Here is a 19,130-nt window from a genome sequence, read left to right on the forward strand (position 1 = left end):
AAAACACCAACAGCTTTTATCCGTTCCATATAAATTACAATTACAGTGCCATATTATTTTTAATAAAGACTTATTTTCACGTGTTCCTTGCACAATACTTTGTACTTTGCACAATACATGGTACCTCAAAACACTTTTACTACTGTGCATTACTTATAAACTAATATATTTTGATGTTTGCACACATAACCAGCTCTATACGCACAGCTTTTCTAATGTAGTAAATTTGCTCTGTAGCTCACTTGGTATAGATGCACTCGGGTACGAATCTTGTGAAACATGAGTCATGATAAAAGCGCTAATAAAAGACTGTAAAACTGTAGACTGTAGAAGCACACTAAAATGGCATGATTATTTCAGCAATTGCATGTTTATGTCATGTTTGCTTTTATTAACACTATTGGTATGGTTTAGGGTAGTGATTTGAGTAGGGGCTACGTTAACCTTTTAGCGCCACTCACTGAACATTCTATTTCTGAACTGCCATGATAAACGTAATAACACAATGAACGATTCATGCTAATCAGTTTCAGATAAAACTAAATGTGTTTTTAGTGCTGCTCACTGGACATTTCATTTTGAAAGTGCTGCAAAAAGAAGAAGAATATCATATCATTTTGTAGAAATGTCGCCACAGGCATGTTTTTACAATCAGCCTGGGTAGTGTGTTTATAGTGTTGTGTGAGTCTGGTTGGGAGGTCAGCAAGAGTGAGGACTTTAAGGCCTGAGGTTGTGTCCTACATGCAGTGAATATGACAGACGCGACCTGGGTCATTCGATTTCAACAACTCTCACCCGAGACTTGTTAAAAGACTAGATAATGTTGTTATCGCTCTCCCTTAAGCTGGAGTTTGACACCCTTATGGACTGTCATTAATGAATGACCAAGATAATTCTCCTTTTATGTTCCACAGAAGAAATAAAGTAATACATGTTTGGGGTAACACTATGGGTAAATAAAAGTTTTTTTTTTTTTCTCAGTTGTCTCTCACCTCCGGGGCGATGTAATCCGGCGTTCCACAGAAGGTGCGTGTTGTCATGCCCTCATACATATTTTCCTTACACATGGCCGAAGTCTGCGATCTTGATGTGGCCCTCGGAGTCCAACATCACGTTGTCCAACTTCAGATCTCTGAGGACAAAATACACAAAGGAAGTGTATGAAATTCACCTCAGATAACTGATGTTCATGGCAGATGCTGTTTATCTAACTCCCCTCGTTTCACCCGCCAGACAGTTCACAGTTAATAGCGTGGTCTTTAGCTGTGGGTACGTACGGCCGTGTGCGAGTGGGCAGTATAAGTGAGGTCAGGGCGACCTCAGCCACGCTCAGCCTTCATCATCAAAGAGCATGATTAATGCGAGCTGAACGCTGCAGCCCTGCAGGGACGGGAACGGCGAGTGAGGAGCTGAATGCAGACAGCGCTGCAGATAAACAGCCTTTCTTACAGCCCTCTTTCCTCAGAGAGTGACTCATTCTCTGGACAGGAATATTTATACTGCATTTCATGGGTGTTTTGGACCTGCTAAACCCTGAATTATGTTGTTTACTCCAAATAATATGTGTTTTTAATGACACTGTGTTCTCCACATATCTGACGTCTATCATTTTCATCTTATTCAGGTAGCATTCTTGTAGAATATGAATATGTTAGCTATAGCAAACAACAGCTGACAGTTTAAAACCGCTAAAGCTCTATACACAACATTTTACTGAATAATTCATGTAAGAGCTTTAACAAAATAAAAGCAAACTAGAGACAACTGTTTGCTTTTAAACCCTCTAAATGTCTTGCCTCATAGACTTCTATTTTAGAGAACTACAGTTCATTGTTATGGTTTGTTAGTATTGTGACCCTGGACCACAAAACCAGTCATAAGTAGCATGGGTGTATTTGTAGCAATAGCCAACAATACATTGTATGTGAAAATGTTCAGTTTTTCTTTTATGCCAAAAATCATTAGGATATTAAGTAAAGATCATGTTCCTTAAAGATATGTTGTACATTTCCTACCATAAATATATCAAAACTTAATTTTTGATTAATAATATGCATTGCTAAGAACTTCATTTGTACAACTTTAAAGGCGATTTTGTTTTTTTGCACCCTCAGATTCCAGATTTTCGAATAGTTGTGTCTTGGCCATATATTGTCCTGTCCTAACAAACCATACATCAGTGTAAAACTTGATGGTGTGTAAATCTCAGTTTTCAAAAAACTGACCCTCATGACTGGTTTTGTGTTCCAGGGTCAAATTTTCTATCGCTAATTGCTACTGTTAATTAATACAGCATATGTGTAGGTTGGACAAAGTTGGTCAAAACATAGTTATAGTGCACGTCATAAGCATTTCAGACCTGCTAATACCTGAGTAATGTTTTTTACTTCAAATGAGTTTTCAACGACACCTGAGTTTTTTCTGTTTTCACACAAATGTGTTTTCCACCACTTGGAGTCTATAATTTTCATCATATTCAGGTAGCATTTGTCTAGAATGGATGTTAGCTACTGAAAATAACAACTTTTAACCTCCAAATGGCTTGCTTCATATGTATTACAGTACATTACAGCATTATGGTTCATTATATTGCTTATTGCAAGCACTATTGAAGAGCTATGATTGCAAGTCATCAATATTTATAGTCAATTTCCTAGTTAATTTTAGGAGTACACCAACAGTCATGGACTAAGGCTGTGTGTCCACCAAAAAGTGTTTTTAACCAGCTGAAAATGCCAGGTGCTCTGCTAAAAACATCTAGTCGTGAGTGCTTGAGTGCTTCTGCGGTAAAGCATGTTTTTGTTTTTTTTTTTCAAGTTGAGAGGTTGAGCCTGCTATGATACAGTATACAGTTTATTTCTACATGTAAAAATGTAGACACAATGTAAAGCACTTGTCTGTGTTTTGAATGATTCTGCATCATTGTTGTGTTTGTTGGCTGTTGTACAAGCAGGATGTTGGTCAGTGTGGAATTTGTCCCACCCATCCTCCACTGTGATTGAATGACTGACTGAATGAAGTGACAGTGATGAGCGCTGTGTTTTACTCAAAGTTGAATATTCTCCAACTCTCAGCGCCCGAAGAGTTCCCCCGAGCCACCGAGCGCTCAGCATGAAAAAAACGCTCAGCACTTCGTCACGCTGCTGCCGTTTTAAAAAACGCAGCACTCCCACAGAAAACAATTGAAAAAAAGATGCTAGCCTCAGGAAAAAATGCTTTGGTGGAAGACACGGCCTAAAAGTCACAAAACCCCAACTGTTATTTCCTGGTGTCAGAAAAAGCTATACAGTATAATACATGTTTGTCCTGAATTTACTGCAATTAACCCTTCACAGGGAATTTGATTGACAGGCGAAGTGACAAATCATAAGGCAGAATCTGAGATTTTGACACAATCAAACCAGACAGGAGAGTAGATTAACATCAGTGGAAGTTCAAAATCGGGGCCCCTATCAGTCCATTATATAGAGAAAAATGCTGAAATGTTTTCCTCAAAAAACATAATTTCTTTACGACTGAAGAAAGAAAGACATGAACTTCTTGGATGACAAGGGGGTTGTCTTCACGCCATCTCAGCTGTTATTGGCTCCGTTCTCAGATCATCTAATTTGATCATGTGGAGAGTCACATCTGCTCCCGTTAAATGTATTTTCCACTTATGCTGACACACCGACGGCGTGTGATTGCATCTATAAGATCTACTGTGTGCTTATCAATTCTGTGTAGAGCAATAACTATGTACTGAAATACTAAAGATACCGTAAACCACTCACCTGTAAATAATTCCCTTCCTATGAAGAAAGAAGAGTCCGACAGCAATCTCTGCTGCATAGAATCTGTTAACACACACAGTGTAGATTAGACAAGCATCACAGATGCAAAAACACGTACAGAACACTTTTTTTTGTATTTCTCAGACTGGTATCCTAGCCCATGCAAGAAGCAAAGGAAACAAATGTGTCTTTGTTCAAGCATTGATTGTTCCAGCAGACATTTTCTAGCCTCTGTTGACAAGGTGAAGAAATTGTGTGGTGTTGTGAGCTAAGACATTAGTTGCTCACAGAGACTTATATTAGAATAACAACATGAACATTCCTATTTCAGGAGCAGCTCTTCATGAACACAGACCCTCATATGGTTCCTGGTTACATGTTTGCAGTTTTGTTCATGAGTAAAGACTGGGTGTTGATGGAGCGAATTTTTACAGCTGTTTGTCTGTGCCATTTTTATACAGTATGTGTTTTTGCCTTATTTAAACACATTTCTGCACAAAATATTCATTACCATAATGCAAAAACGTCTCATTCTCATTACTGTAATGTGAAAAAAATGCAATTTAAAATAATAAATATTTAAGCTATTTATCAAACATGGTAACATTTGTACTGCTTTTAAATTTATTCGGATTCAAAGAATCTTACGTTGGAATGTGTTGGTTTTGGAGATAAATGTGACCTTGATGTGTGTGTAAGTGTGTGTAATATCAGTTGTGATTTCTGACATCCACCTTTGACTTAATTATAAATGCAAAGTAATCATATTATTTTCCAAGATTAGTACTGGACGCCATACTTGCTAAATTATACATGAGTATATTTTCATGTGGCAATATGTCACATGAATATTAAGTACAGTAATACATTTATTGTACTGCTTCCAATAACAAAAATGTTAACCTGAAAATGGTAACATCTTAACTGGTTTTATGCAAGTCAAAAACAGCATTCAAAGGGATAGTTACCCAAAAAAAAATGAAAACTATCCCATGATTTACTCATGCACAAGCCATTCTAGGTGTATAAGACTTTTTTTTCTTACAGACGAATACAATCTGAGTTATAGTAAAAATGTCCTGGCTTTTTATAATAGCAGTGAATGGGTGTTGATATTCAATAGCCCAACAGAAGTCCAATAAAGTTCATCCATCCAAAAAAACCCCAAGTGTTCCATGTGGCTCCGGGGGGGTCAATAAAATCTTCCTGAAGCGAATCGATATATTTTGCCTGACTGTATTCATTTGAAAGAAGAAAGTCATATACACTTAGGATGGCTTAATTTTAATTTTAGGATGGGGTAACTTTAATTTTTACATGAACTATCCCTTTAACGTCACTAAATCAATGGAGATACAATAATTTATACAAACAAAACAAAGTTTTATGGGTTAAATCAGATTTTAAAAAAGCCCTCTAAGGTAACAATTGCAAGTATGCAATATGCTGGCAATCCATTGCAAACATAGCCACACAAACACAGTGTAGACAAACCAGCATTTTCAGTCTACATCTAAAGGATGTTTTGCTTGGTTAATGTGTTCATCACTAATCTGTACTTTCGACAGTAAGAAGTGAGTTATGTCTTACACGGCTTGTGGCTCCTTAAACTTGCCCACTTGCTGGATGTGATACATCAGGTCTCCACCGTTAATGTACTCCATTACAAAGTATAGACGATCCTGATGAAAGACAAATGAGATAAATAGTACAGCTGCAGAAGATAAACAAGCATGCCCCTGTGGTCTGTACTGAATCAATCCATGTACTGACCTCAGATCAGACAGGATGCCATTGACATATTGATAAACTGTATGAAAGACACATTGGTATCCACACCAGGTGTCAGGAAAATCTGCTGTCACCTACCCTTTTTTCTTTCTCATTCAGGGAAGTCGATTACTTTCACAAGCAAACACATTGCATATTGACTAATACATCAATTCAAATTACATGACTGAAGCATTTTTTAGATGTCTCTTAAACTGCTCAGTGAAATTCACATTTGTGGATCTTGTACAACCATTTCATGTCTTGCTAATTGATTTTCTGTGATGTATTCTATATTTTTTATGCAAATTATATACTTATTTGTCACCAAGATAATATTACCTAATATTCCGACACAGATGACATTTTGATCGCTTTGGAGGAACCAGTAAGAATGTGTTGAAAACTACAAACCAGTCAATAATGTTCTGCCTGGTATGCTAGCTTTTGCCAGAAAAATTAATTTATAGAGTCACATTACAGCTACACAATTCTAGCTTGTTGCAAATGTTCATTTTGTAAAAAACAATATTAATTTTCATTATTATTAAAGATATATTTAGAAAAGATGTATATTTTATTGCATTTTCTTCTTAAAAAAGCTTTAAATGAAAAATATATTATTTTTTAACAAATTTTAAAACTGACATTTTTAAATTTTAATACAAATTTTAAAATTCTTTTGAGGTTGGAAAATATCAAATTTGAACTATTGTGGAAAAAAATCCTGTGCTGTTTAAGAAGTATGGTGAGGACTCCACCACAGCAGCAAAACACAACATACGCTAGTGAAGAGCTCTGCAGACCTTTTCAGTAGGGATGTGTCACCGTACTCTGACACCAGTTGTGTTGAAAAAGCACTGTGACCAACCCAGAGGGAGTTACGTGTTTAGAGTGAAATGTGAGTGGACATGATGGCTGGTTTGCTGTCTGCGTGCAGCTCATGAATATTTAGTGAGGGCATGCTGGAATCTGTTGCATTATTCATCAGCAGGATGCCCATACTGAGAGCGGCCCGCTGTGACTCCTGGCCGAACTTCCACTGTCTGATGCTTACAAAACCCCCATACAAACACACTATAAACGTACATATCAGTTGTTTGTATATTTTTCTATGAAACACAGAATGAGAATTTCTTCTTAATGCAACTCTTTTCCACAATGACAGTGACTGTCAAAAATACTATTAAAAGTCAATATAACCTCTGTGCTATATTGAAAATCTTCTGAGAACATTTGATTACTTTGTGTGAGTAACAAACTGAAATTATAATCATTCACTGCAAATAGCTCTGAAATCAAATAGGGCACTATTAGATCACCAAGTCAATGATGTTTGGTCACAAGCCATGAAAACATTGGGATTTGACATGAAAATAATGATTTTTGATGTGACTAACATCCAGCAAGCACAACAGGCAATATATCTGATTTCAGACAGCTGTTGTATAACCCAGGCTCACTGTAAATATGTGCTTGTGGTGACATTTCTGCAACACTGATATTATGTACCTTACTGCACGTTTCATGGCATGTAAAATGTCCAGTGAGTGGCGCTAAGACGAGCATTCAATACGTGACCTTGGCCACGTTTTTAATATTGATTCTGGCATGTATTACTGTGTTTTGATTACGTTACTTCACACACGTACTGTATTGTGGCAGTCTGGGGAGTGTCGGTAAAAGGTTAATGCTCTATTGTACTGGAAAATAACAAAACCCCTAGACCAAACCTAACCGTTAACCTACCTGATAATTGTTAACGAACGCAAAAGTGATATAAAAATGCATTCACTGATTCAACCATGCTATTAACTTCCTTATACATGGGTTTGAGCTGTTGTGTCAAACTGTAGTTTCACAGCCCTGCTAAAAAAATTAATAAATGTGTAGTGGCTTTACCGGTTATAATGGGACTTGTATTGGTTTTAATGGAAACTGTAATGGACCCTGTGGGTTTCTACTGGTAACTGGTCGCCTTCTATTGGTGGCTTGTTAAAACCACTAATGGAATATGTCCCAAAACACACTACAGAATACTATTTTTATATGTTTTAAAGGTTAAAAGTTGATGATTTGTATTGTTTGTAATGGTATTTGTAGTGGAAACAATTGGAATTTCTGTGATGGTTTGTTTGGCTGGTTTGGATGGTTTTTTTCAGCAGGAAGGATTCATACCAGAGCTCTTCACCTCTCAAGTGCAACGTCATATCGCGTTTATTTGAAAAGTTTATGTAAAAAAAGGAATTAATGTCGTTGGGGTTTTACTGCCTCTAGCATTAATTTCAACTGGAAACTGAAGCAATTTGTATGTATAGATACATTTTTCTGAGTTTTGCAGAAACGTTGGTAGAGCCACACACTTCCAATGAGCCTGGGTTGGTATTGCATGGCTTCAGTGGATCACTTTTATGATACATTTATGTTTATTTTATGCAGTTGTCTTTTTAGATCTTGACACACAGTATGTGGTCATTGAACTGTAATTGAAAGAAAATTATATATCATTTTTTGTGCATGTCAGCTGCCTACTGTAACAGCTACTGGCAATACAAACACCCTAAAAGACAACAACACAGTGAATACAAAAAGATGCGTTTCTCACCACAGTCTGGAAGCAGGAGTGCAGCTGGGTGAGGAAAGGTGGCTTATCTCTCTGGGCCAGCACTCTCTTCTCCACCATTGTGCACTCCACATCATCATCCTGAATCACCACGTCCTTCTTCAGGATTTTAATGGCATACAACTCCTCACTGGACTTCATCTCTGCCAACATCACCTTATGTTGAAAACATAGTAGAAATTCTTAGTTGTGGGTTAATAAATCACTTGACATATGCCTTCTCATGGTGTGGTCACTTTTAGGCTGCGTGTCCACCAAAGTGTTTTTTGCCAGCTGAAAATGCCAGATGCTCAGCTGTGAGTAAGTAATAGCAGACGCATCGCAAATGAAAAGTTTTTCCAAGCATTATTCTGGTAAAGACATAAATACTAAGAGACAAGCAATATTAAATTCTCCAATGTTGTTCAGTCGAAGTACTAGCAGGGTGATCAGTATTAGCCCCGCCCCTCCTCGGCTCTCATTGGTTGGCTAGAAAGTGATGAAACTGCACCTTTATTTACAGAAGCCATGGTGATATGCCAAAAAAAAACAAACTTATTGGCTGGATTTATGTAATTTTAGGGAGTCTGAGGAACTAGTAGCTGGATTTTGTAAGGTTTATCTTCTAAAGACATTCAAGCATTGTTGAGGCATGTCAGGAGCAAGAAGTATGTGACTGACCTTCCCAAAACTGCCTTTTCCCAGAAGAGCCAGGAAATGGAAGTCATTGAGTTGAACTCTGTTCATGTTTCCGGATGGTAAACTGAAGCGTCTGTGATCAGTGGGAGTGATGACTTTCTTTCCAGGACCAAGCTTGGCTTTCTACAAGAGTGATGGAGAGTGATCAATAACCAGTACGTGCCTAAATACACACAGGAGCTTCCTCAACACCAGAATGCATGTCTGATACTTAAAATTGTGCTGCGTGCTTAATTACACAATACGCCACTTGTTATAAACGTGCTATAACATGGTCAGGCCTGTGTGAAAATGACAGGACATGCAGAAAATGTGTGCTGGGCTTGAGAGATGTCCACAGACGTCCACTGGAAAGGGACGGAAAGATGCTGTGGAGATCTTCAGGCCAGTCGAACAACCACTGGAAAAATATCCAGGCTCATCCTTTAAAAATCAGCTTCCATACCCTTTTCAAAATCTGTTCTGTATACTGTAAAGTATATCATAGTGACCTAGAGTGTGCTTGACTTTAATGTCTGGTTTAATTTCTGGTTTCAAAGTCACATTCACACTAACTGTGAGTCAGTCGTTGAAGGTCAACCAGTCACTGTTAGTTGAATAGGCACTGCTTCTCGACTGTTGTATCCCACTGGATCACACGGTGTGTGAGTCACGCAATTTCACCATATCACACCACACAGCCTGTACACGAGGCTTTATGCAGCGAATCCACTGATTTTAGTTTTGATGTTACGGCACAAGGATGTATAGAAAAAACATAGTCAACATTTTTGATTAGATTATGGAACACATATTCAAAATTAACAAAGACATTGCCCTCAATAAGCTCCTAATCTGCTGCTTAATATTAGGTAGTTAGGTAGTAGTTAAGTTTAGGTATGGGGTTAAAGGATCTAAAATATAGTAAGATTGTTTGTATCGAAAACAAATTAACATTAATTTCATATATACTGCTTTTTAAAAATGTAAGTACTTATCAAGAACCTTTTCATAAATATGGCTGTTTTCAAGGCTTTCCAGGACTTAAATTTCAAAAAGTCAAATTCAAGTATTTAAGCACTGTAAGCACCTTGTATGAACCCTGTATTGTACAACCCAGGCTCACTGGAAATATTCTGCATGACCTAAAATATAGTCATGCAGAATAAGGCATTAATATGTGCTTTATAAATACTAATAATATGCATGCTAATCAGCAATTATTTGAGTATTGGTCATTAAAATAAAGTGTTACCACATTTTGGTAACACTTTATTTTATGGTTTCTCAACTAGTTGCTTATTAGCATGCATATTACTAGAATATTAGCCATTTATTAATTAAGCACATATTAATGCCTTATTCTACATGACCTTATTCTACACCCCAATCCTACCCAATACCCAAACTTAACAACTACATTACTAACTATTAACAAGCAGCAAATTAGGAATTTATTGAGGGAACAATCATAGTTACTAGTGAATAAGTGTTCCCTATTCTAAAGTGTTACCCACATTTTTTGTTAGAACATTTTTTCTGACCTGGCTGTTTTCTTTCTCTAGTGTGAAGGTGCCCTACAGTTAAACTCTGCTCCATTTTGTTGGATTGCCTATGGTTGCTGTCATTCGTGTCACCTCAAATGGCCAACTCAATAAAAATGTATGAGACCGATCACTCCAAATCGCTGTCAGTGTGAACACCCCCATAGGGTGCAGCATGCTACTGTAAATAAACCTGACTCATGGTTGACATGCAGGCCATCTTCCAAATTATGAAATGTCTACTTGCATTGTGTCTTGCCCAAATATCCACCTCAAAATGAAAGTACACACTTTTTCATTTGGCAAAAGAAATGACAAGCCTCTTGTACAGACTGTGAGATGTTCGAGAAGGTCCATTAACTGGAAGCATGAAGTATAGTACTATTAACAGTATGGGCTCTTTTAAGAGATGTTGTTCTGTATGTGGCGTTCATTTCCAGTGGAGCTCAGTGAGAGTCTTCATGGTTCACCAGTCGACAGTGATAATGAGGGGCTATCACCCTTCTTCAAACCCCGCAATTACACTCCAACATCTTTCACACACTCTCGTTGTATACTGCACTCCCACTTGCTTTTTACTATAACACCTCCACCCTGTTGTTTAGTTGTAAAAACCCACAGACAGCATCAAGGGCACTAATGCACTCTCTATTTTTTCCCCATCTGCTAACTATAGCTCTCCACTGTGGTCAGTGATACACAAAACCAAACCAATGTGCAATGCTCATTCTATAAATTTATTTTTCTATTGTTATAGGTATTTTTATATATATATTTTTGCACAAACACACCCATTTTGATGACAACAGAAATGTAATTACTATTCTATTGCTTAATTTATATAACATTTATTACTATCACTTTATATAGAAGTCACCTTCCAAACCTGTATGAGTTTCTTTCTTTTGTTGACCAAGAAAGAAGATAATTTGACAAATGTTGGAAACCAAACAGATGGTGGTAGACACTGCCATAGTGTAGAAAATAGAAGTCAATGGCTACAGTAAACTGTTTGGTTATTCAGAAAAAAATAAACTTATACAGGTTTTTAACAAACTGAAGTTGAGAAAATGATGACAGAATTTCTATTTTTCAGTGAACTGTCCCTTTAATATTTAATGCATTTAGCTTGAGTTGGCACAATGAAATGTATTAACACTTAAAGACCTTACATGTGTGACAAAATGATTAAAATCCTAATGAAATTGACATTAAATATCACATTTTTGTAATAGAAAAGACCCCTATTTAACAGCAGTGCCCGCTAATGTCTCAGATCTCAGATCTTCACCACTCTGCAGTGGTCTGCAGGATAACACCCTCAGTCAGACCTGTGTGTCCTCTGACTGTACAGAGAACGTGATGGAGAAATGCCAAAGAATTATCAAATGTTTCATATGCTAATTTAATTTAGGCAGCTGTTATAAATCCTGTCACATTGTTATGATTTCCTAGAATTATTAAAGTGGTGTCATCCTAATGTCCTCTAGAGGCAGGTGTACAGACACGTGGTCTTATACAATAATGAGATTACACAAGTATGTGACTGATTTGCAGCTGCATTAATAATTGAATCAGTGCTGTGATGTGGAATTTTTCATTGGCAGCAGCTATTTGTACTAAGTGTAAATAGTGATAGACGCTGTTTACGTTAAGTGCAAATAGCAATGAATTCTATTTACACTAAGTGAAAATAGAAGTCTTTTCTTAGCAATATGCTATTTACACAAAGCGCAAATAGCTATATTTTAGACTGTGTTAAAATAGCAGGATTTTCTGCCATTTATACTACTTATTGCAAAAAGTGGCAATTATCTGCACCTGTAGTACATTATTAAACAGTATGCATTAAAAAAATATTGAATGTAAATGATAATTTTAATTCAAATTATTAATAGATCCCACCTTATTGGGAAAATTTAAGCTCTCCCTCCACCTACCCTAACCCTATACTCAATAATTTATTTTCAACTTTTCGATTATTTCCTTCAGACGTGATATGAGATTTGAAATAAGAGAAAAAAAAAAGTTCAGCAAAAGGCAGATTCTGACTTGGGTCGATTACGTCAAAAATGACTACGGCATGCACTTTACCATCTACACCATTAGAGCTGTTGTTAGCCTATCGTCTTTTGTAGTGTTGACTAGCCCAATAGCCTCTGCCAACGAGGTGGGCTATTTGCACTTAGTGTAAATAAGGGCATGTAATGTAGTGTTTTCATTTCTTTCTCTTTTTTTAATTAGTAGGATTTTACAGTTACACTAACTTTTTAAAGGTAAGTTTTCTGTGCTGGTGTGAAGATCTCTTATGGACATAGTTGCTGTCAGTGGCTGCTCACATCACATTCAATGTTTAGATATTTGTAGAGAACAGCCACTAGTTCTGATGGCAACATACACATGGAAAGCTCTCAACAAGATGTTATCACACTCCCAAACAATTGGTTCTAGCTGGTACTTTTCTAAGCCATTCTCATGTTACTGTCAAACGTTAGGATTATAAACCTATAAAGGGAGCCATCATGTGGTTGATTTTAGATTTACTAAGCTCAGTAATTAAACATGAAGGGCTTTCTTAGAAATTTCTTAAACAGCAAATTCAATATTATGCAGCCGGGGTTAGAAGACAAACAGAAAAATAATAATAGTAATAATAATAAAATCACATTTGCAGGAAACCAAATAGAAACTGTGTATTATCATAAACACTGCGCAAATGTCAAGCATGAAACTATTCTTTGCATTGAAATATACACTGAAAAATTCATAATGCTAAAATGTCAAAGGTTTTTTTCATAGATTATATTGCATGCTGAATTTCTTTTTGCAAAATAACAGCACAGTAGAATCAGTTATGTTATTTGTCACCCAATGTAATTTTAGATGTAATTTTAGGGTCTCATTAGGACAATGATATGATTCCATGAAGAACCTGTAACATGCATACAATTTTCTCATTGCATTGTTTTTTTGTTTTTTTTTAAAACAGTGGAAAAAGGTTTTTCAGATAATTAAAATACCTTATTTTATATTTTTTTAAAACAGAGTGAAACACAATGTATTTCTTGTGTACATACATGTTTTTTTCTGTAAAACTATTGTATCACAATATTTGCAGCTACAAAAGATAAGGTTATGTGTATGTTATAATAGGTTATGATACTATTTAAATTGGGATACAAATTGCACATTTGTACACAGAAAAAAGATGGACATTTTCAATAGTATGTGAAATAATGTCATTGCATATGTAATTACATGTTAGATAATTTGTAATTACAGTGTAATAACATGGATGTACACAATACATACACTGTGGGTCAATATCACTGTAGAGTGTCTTTTGGTGTCCTGTACATATATAACTAATTTGCCATGATAACATAAAAATGACTATGAAAGGGTGTGTTATATAAGTCTAAGATTTTATATTCATAACAAAAGCTCTTTAGATACATTTTCTAGATTTTTTTTAAAGGTTTGTGTAGAAGGATGCCTGTTATTTTGCTATGTCCCATGCACTGCTCATTAAATTTAAATAAGTGTAGAATATAGATAAATCATACATTTTTAAAAATTTTGTTCTCCTGTTAGTTTTTTGATAAATAATCAGTTACTCAATTTGAGTGTATTGATTGTGTATTGAACAATATTTTTATTTAATAAAAAGAAGAATTTGTCCATGTCCCTTGAATGGCTGTCCACCCTGTTGTATTGGGGAATCTGCCACTTTACGAAAAGGCCATTTTACTAAAAGGCCCCTTTAGTGACATCTGGACAACAGATTTTTTTGTCTCTTCAGTGGCGGGAATTTAAACGGCTGAGGTGAGTAAGTTGGTGACTTTTAAACCGACAAATTTTTTTTGTATGAGTTTGCTTACTTGCTTTTCTTAAGCTTAACATGTCCACCCTGTCGGCATAAAATATGCCAGAAATGATAAATGATTATAATACAGTATTTTAAAAAAAAATGGACATTTCATTAGTATGTTGCTCTTTGAGAAATAGTAAACATTCAGACACATCTTGCAGTGTTATCACGTGGTGCCCCCTACTGGAGATCTAATGCAAGTGAGTTTTACATCTACATGCAAACCCAAACACTAGTGCACTTGGGAGTGTCAACAGTGCAGTCAAACAAGAACAGTGTTAATAAGTTAATACACTTTTTCAGTGAGTGACTGGAACAGAATCTTTCTGTGGTGGTAGACAAAAAGATGTGATCTACTTGTCATTCGCTCAGGATGCACATGAAGCATGCTCAGGGTCAGATTGTGAGGAAACCTTCTATAATCTATAGAAGGGCAACGCAGATCACAAACAGCCAAAAGATCATTGCCTGTCCTTTAGCTTATGTGCTCTGCTGTGTTATTTACTAACAACTGCAGTGCTTATGGCTGTAGAACTGGAATTAACATGTTTGTGTGTCTGTGTGTGAGGGAGCCCTATTTAATAGATTTCATAGATTTAACTATTATTTGATAGATTTTATTATTGTTAATGTATTATAAAATACAAATGCAAAATACAAAATACATTTTGCATTGGAATATCATCCAATTGGCTTGTTTTATTTAACAGTGTTGCCATATCATGGGCATATAATAGGTTGTAGTATCAGTTAAAAAAATGAAAAATATTATTAATAAAAAAAAACATATTTCATGCTCAGATGGCATCATTTCTGTCACCTCTTTCACTGATTGGAGGTCAGATGTCATTGGATGTTCACTGGAGTAATAAAGGAAGAGAAATTGTGTGGATATTGTAGGTGAAAGAAACCTGAAAGAAGTTGGATTGCATCTTTGTTAGTAAATCTGATTTCTTTGTAGCAGCCTGAGCCACACAAATAATCAGAGAGAGTGAATTATAATACTCTATGATGAAGAGACAGATGAGAGGCGAGCAGGGCAGAGAGAGGAGGCTACCTTCAGCAGGTGGATATTGAACTGACAGGCCTATAAGAGGGAAAAAACTGGGATGTTAGTCTGCTAACGGCATACAGGGATACACAGGGACTGTAGAGACACAGCAAGTGCTTTCTATTCTCTTCAGACTACTGTAGACGCAGCAATTCAGGAAACAAACGCCACAGAACAAGGAGAGAGGATCAGTCGAACCAACACAGTCACAGATAAATCACTTACTGTCAGACACAAGCATTAACAAAACTGCAGAAAGATGGCATACAGAAAGCATTTTTACCAGACTGTCCAGTAATATTCGGCATGATTTCTGCTTGTAGTTGCAAGTATTTGAAACAAAATACCACTTTTACACATTCTGTGCCATTTTCAATTGTCAATAAAAAATGTAAAAAAAAAAAATAATAAAAAAAAATATAAAAATTCTATTGCGTACTGGTGCAATAACTAACTATTTTGTCAAAACAGATTCACAATATGCTGAAATACATATTTATTTTCCCATGATGCATTAAAAAGTTTAAAGTTTTTGCTAGGGTAGTTAAACTTTTTCACTGCACTTTACTACTACCAGTGTTTAAAAGAATGAAATTTAATAATTGCTTTTCCCTTTTAAATTACTGTTTAATTTCTTCTTTAAGATGCATTATTTTAGTCTATTCTCTTGGGTGATTACTGCAGTGTCATTTTTTATAGTCTTAACCTTTGCTTTTATAAAAGTATTTGGACACCTAAGCCACATTTAAAAATACCTTAATTTTACTGCTTTAAATAATATACTAAGAAGCAATTCCAGGGATTTTGTGAGAACTAATGCTGCGTTCCAGGCAACCCTGGTGAAAAAAACAACATATGCTGGTAGGTATGTTTTGATGCTGGTATGCTGGTTAGGTAGGTTTTGATGCCTAGGTTTTGATCAAAACCTACCTAACCAGCATCCTAGCATCAAAACCTGTTTTTTCCCAGCATCAAAATTCAGTTTTTTTCAACAGGGAAGGTCGGAAGAGGGAACATGCGAGTTTAAGGCTGTGTTTACACTAGTGCGTTTTCGTTTTAAAACGGCATTGTAAAATGAAAACGATCTCCGTCTACACTACACAACTTCCGTTTCCATTTTTCATTTGCCTTTTAAAACAAAAACGTACTAGTGTAAGCATAGTGTAAGAAAGTCTTTCTTTCTTCAGCTGTAAAGAAATTATGTTTTTTGAGGAAAACATTTCAGCATTTTTCTCCATATAATGGAATGGTATGGTGCCCCTATTTTGAACTTCCAAAATACATTTTAAATGCGGCTTCAAATGATCCCAAATATGGTTGTTAACGATCCCAGCTGAGAAAGAAGGGTCTTATCTAGCATAACAATTGGTTACTTTTTAATGCCAAACGCTCGTCTTGTCTTACTCTGCCTGGACTGTTTTTGTTCCAGTTCACGACAGTTAGGGTATGTTGAAAAATCGCCCTATATAGCTGTTTTACCTTTTTTGTTAAGGGTGTTTGATCTTCTTTGCATGTTCACTTTGCAAAGACTGGGTCGGTACTTCTGCAGCGATGTAGGATGATTTTGAAATGATTTTTGAAGTTGAGGAAAAAAATACGATTCGAGTTCTCAACATACCCTAACTGTCTTGAGTCAGAATACACAGAGTTCAGGGAGAGAAAGGCAAGACAAGCGATTAAAAAGTATTTAAATTGTATTTTTTTAATGAAAATAACCAATCGTTTTGCTAGATAAGACCATTCTTCCTCGGCTGGGATCATTTACAACCGCATTTGGGATTGTTTGAAGCCGCACTTAAACTGCTTTTTGCAAGTTCAAAAATCGGGGCATCATATCAGTCCATATGGAGAAAAATGCAAAAATGTTTTCCTCAAAAAACATAATTTCTTTACGACTGAAGAAAGAAAGACATGAACATCTTGGATGAGGAGGGGGTAAGTATATTATATGTGAATCTTTGTTTTGGAAGTGGACTTCTCCTTTAATTTGTCAGCAGTATTTTGATACGTTTCAAGGTTTCTGTATCTAAACATGTTCTGAGCTTGTCTGCAAAAATGGCACATTCATCTAAGAATCATGAGTCATTGAACACTGTCAAAACCATGACGACTTCATACACCAGACTTGGTTTCTGTGAAACCTCAGAGAGAGAGGTGAAATCACTACAAGACTGTTTGAGGTCAAAAAACAGAACAGTCTGAGAAGTTTCCAGAAAGAGAGACACACAAAAGCAAACAGTTATGGCATTATAAAGCCAAACAGTTGTTGCATAATAAGCAAACACTTGACAAAGGGATCTAAGCGCCCGTCGTGTCCCTGGCATCCCTCAGCATCCCACCAACACACCAACCACGAGATCTCTCCATGGAAACGGTTGCTATGGTGACCCTGACAGTGGCTTTTTGGTCTTTGAGAGTCACGATCTAGTCTAAACCGTACTTGTGCGTCCTGTGATTCAGCACTGCTGGGCCGCTGCTGTTATTTGGCTTTAATGGACAATCGTAGAACATTCACTACACATTAAAGTGCGATTTCATCACTTGACTTGAGATTGAACAGCCATGCAGGACTCTTCAACGCTCCTCTGGCATGACAATGAGTCATGAATGAGTGTGTTTGAAGAGCGGCAGAGAAAAACACACACTCTCACCTCAAACTTCTGCCGCAGCTCCAGGTTAATGTCGTTCTCCTCTGGAATGGGCACGTTGTAGTACTCACCCTCCTCTTGGTTTAACATTTTATACCTGTCAAACGAGAAAATAACAGACACAACAGAAACTTTATATAGTATCATGATACAGTCTAAAAAAGTATGGTACAGTAATAGTAGCTTACTTCTTTCTTTACAAAAAGTACATGCCTGTATTCACAGCATGGCTGTAAAAAACAGCTCTGCCAGGCGTAAACCACAGTAATATGCACTAAAATGCTTGACTGCGGCCTCTGAATGATGGCCTCTGTCAGCGTACACTGTCATCTGTTATTCTATGGCTTTAGTAACAGAAGCCAAACTTCCTGTTATCATAAATATGACATCATAAAGCTGAGGTAGCAAATCTGGTCTTTGTCTCTCTATGGCTCTCTCTGTTTGTGAATCTGCTACTGTCTCTGGGTTCCTGTAAACTTTCTCTCACATACACTCATTTGATGTGGAGAATCTCTCAAGAGGACCCTTTAATACACCAGCACCAGTGGCATTAAAATAATTCACACTCTCTTAACTGCAGATCACTCTGTAATTAATCAGAAACACTGTCGAAATTAGACGCTGAGTGTATCAAGATTTCAGTTCAGATTTCAATTCAATAAATATGGAAACTCTTTGTCAGGTTTAGTAGTATACTGTTACCATTTAATGTTCTGATACTTTATTACACCGTAACAATTTATTATGGCTCTAAAATCTGATTGGATGAACTTAAAAGTTATTGTAAAACAGTCTGTACCTACTGCGTATTAATGCACAAATCATTATTTCAATGACTGTTACAGTACACTGTTTAAACGGCCCATAGTTAAAGGAGAACTCCACTTCTAGAACAACAGTTTACAAATAATTTACTCACCACCTTGTCATCCAAGACTGAAGACAGAAAGACATGAACATCTTGGATGACAAGGGGATGAGTAAATTATTTGTAAATTGTTGTTCTGAAAGTGAAGCTCTCCTTTAAACTAATGAACTACAGTTGTGGTCATAAGTTTACACACTCCTTGAAAAAAGTTAATAATTAAAAAAACATATACAAATAAATTGAGCATATAGCATTAGTTCTGGCAGGTCACGTGAGTCAAGCTCGCATCAGCTGACTCTGAGCTGATCACATCTACCTATAGAAA

The 19,130-nt window shown here is 36.4% G+C and overlaps 1 protein-coding gene across 1 annotated transcript in view; it reads right to left on the reverse strand.

Moving 5' to 3' along the window:
• prkcab (protein kinase C, alpha, b) overlaps positions 1-19,130 on the reverse strand; it is a 171,867-nt gene that overhangs the window by 22,974 nt on the left and 129,763 nt on the right. The window contains 8 exon segments of the mRNA XM_051106600.1: positions 993-1,067; positions 1,069-1,132; positions 3,774-3,836; positions 5,364-5,455; positions 8,149-8,322; positions 8,827-8,967; positions 15,296-15,325; positions 17,941-18,034. Coding sequence (XP_050962557.1) covers positions 993-1,067; positions 1,069-1,132; positions 3,774-3,836; positions 5,364-5,455; positions 8,149-8,322; positions 8,827-8,967; positions 15,296-15,325; positions 17,941-18,034 — 733 coding nt within the window.

This window comes from Labeo rohita, chromosome 3 (assembly GCF_022985175.1).
Source record: "Labeo rohita strain BAU-BD-2019 chromosome 3, IGBB_LRoh.1.0, whole genome shotgun sequence".
NCBI classification, from domain to species: domain Eukaryota; kingdom Metazoa; phylum Chordata; class Actinopteri; order Cypriniformes; family Cyprinidae; genus Labeo; species Labeo rohita.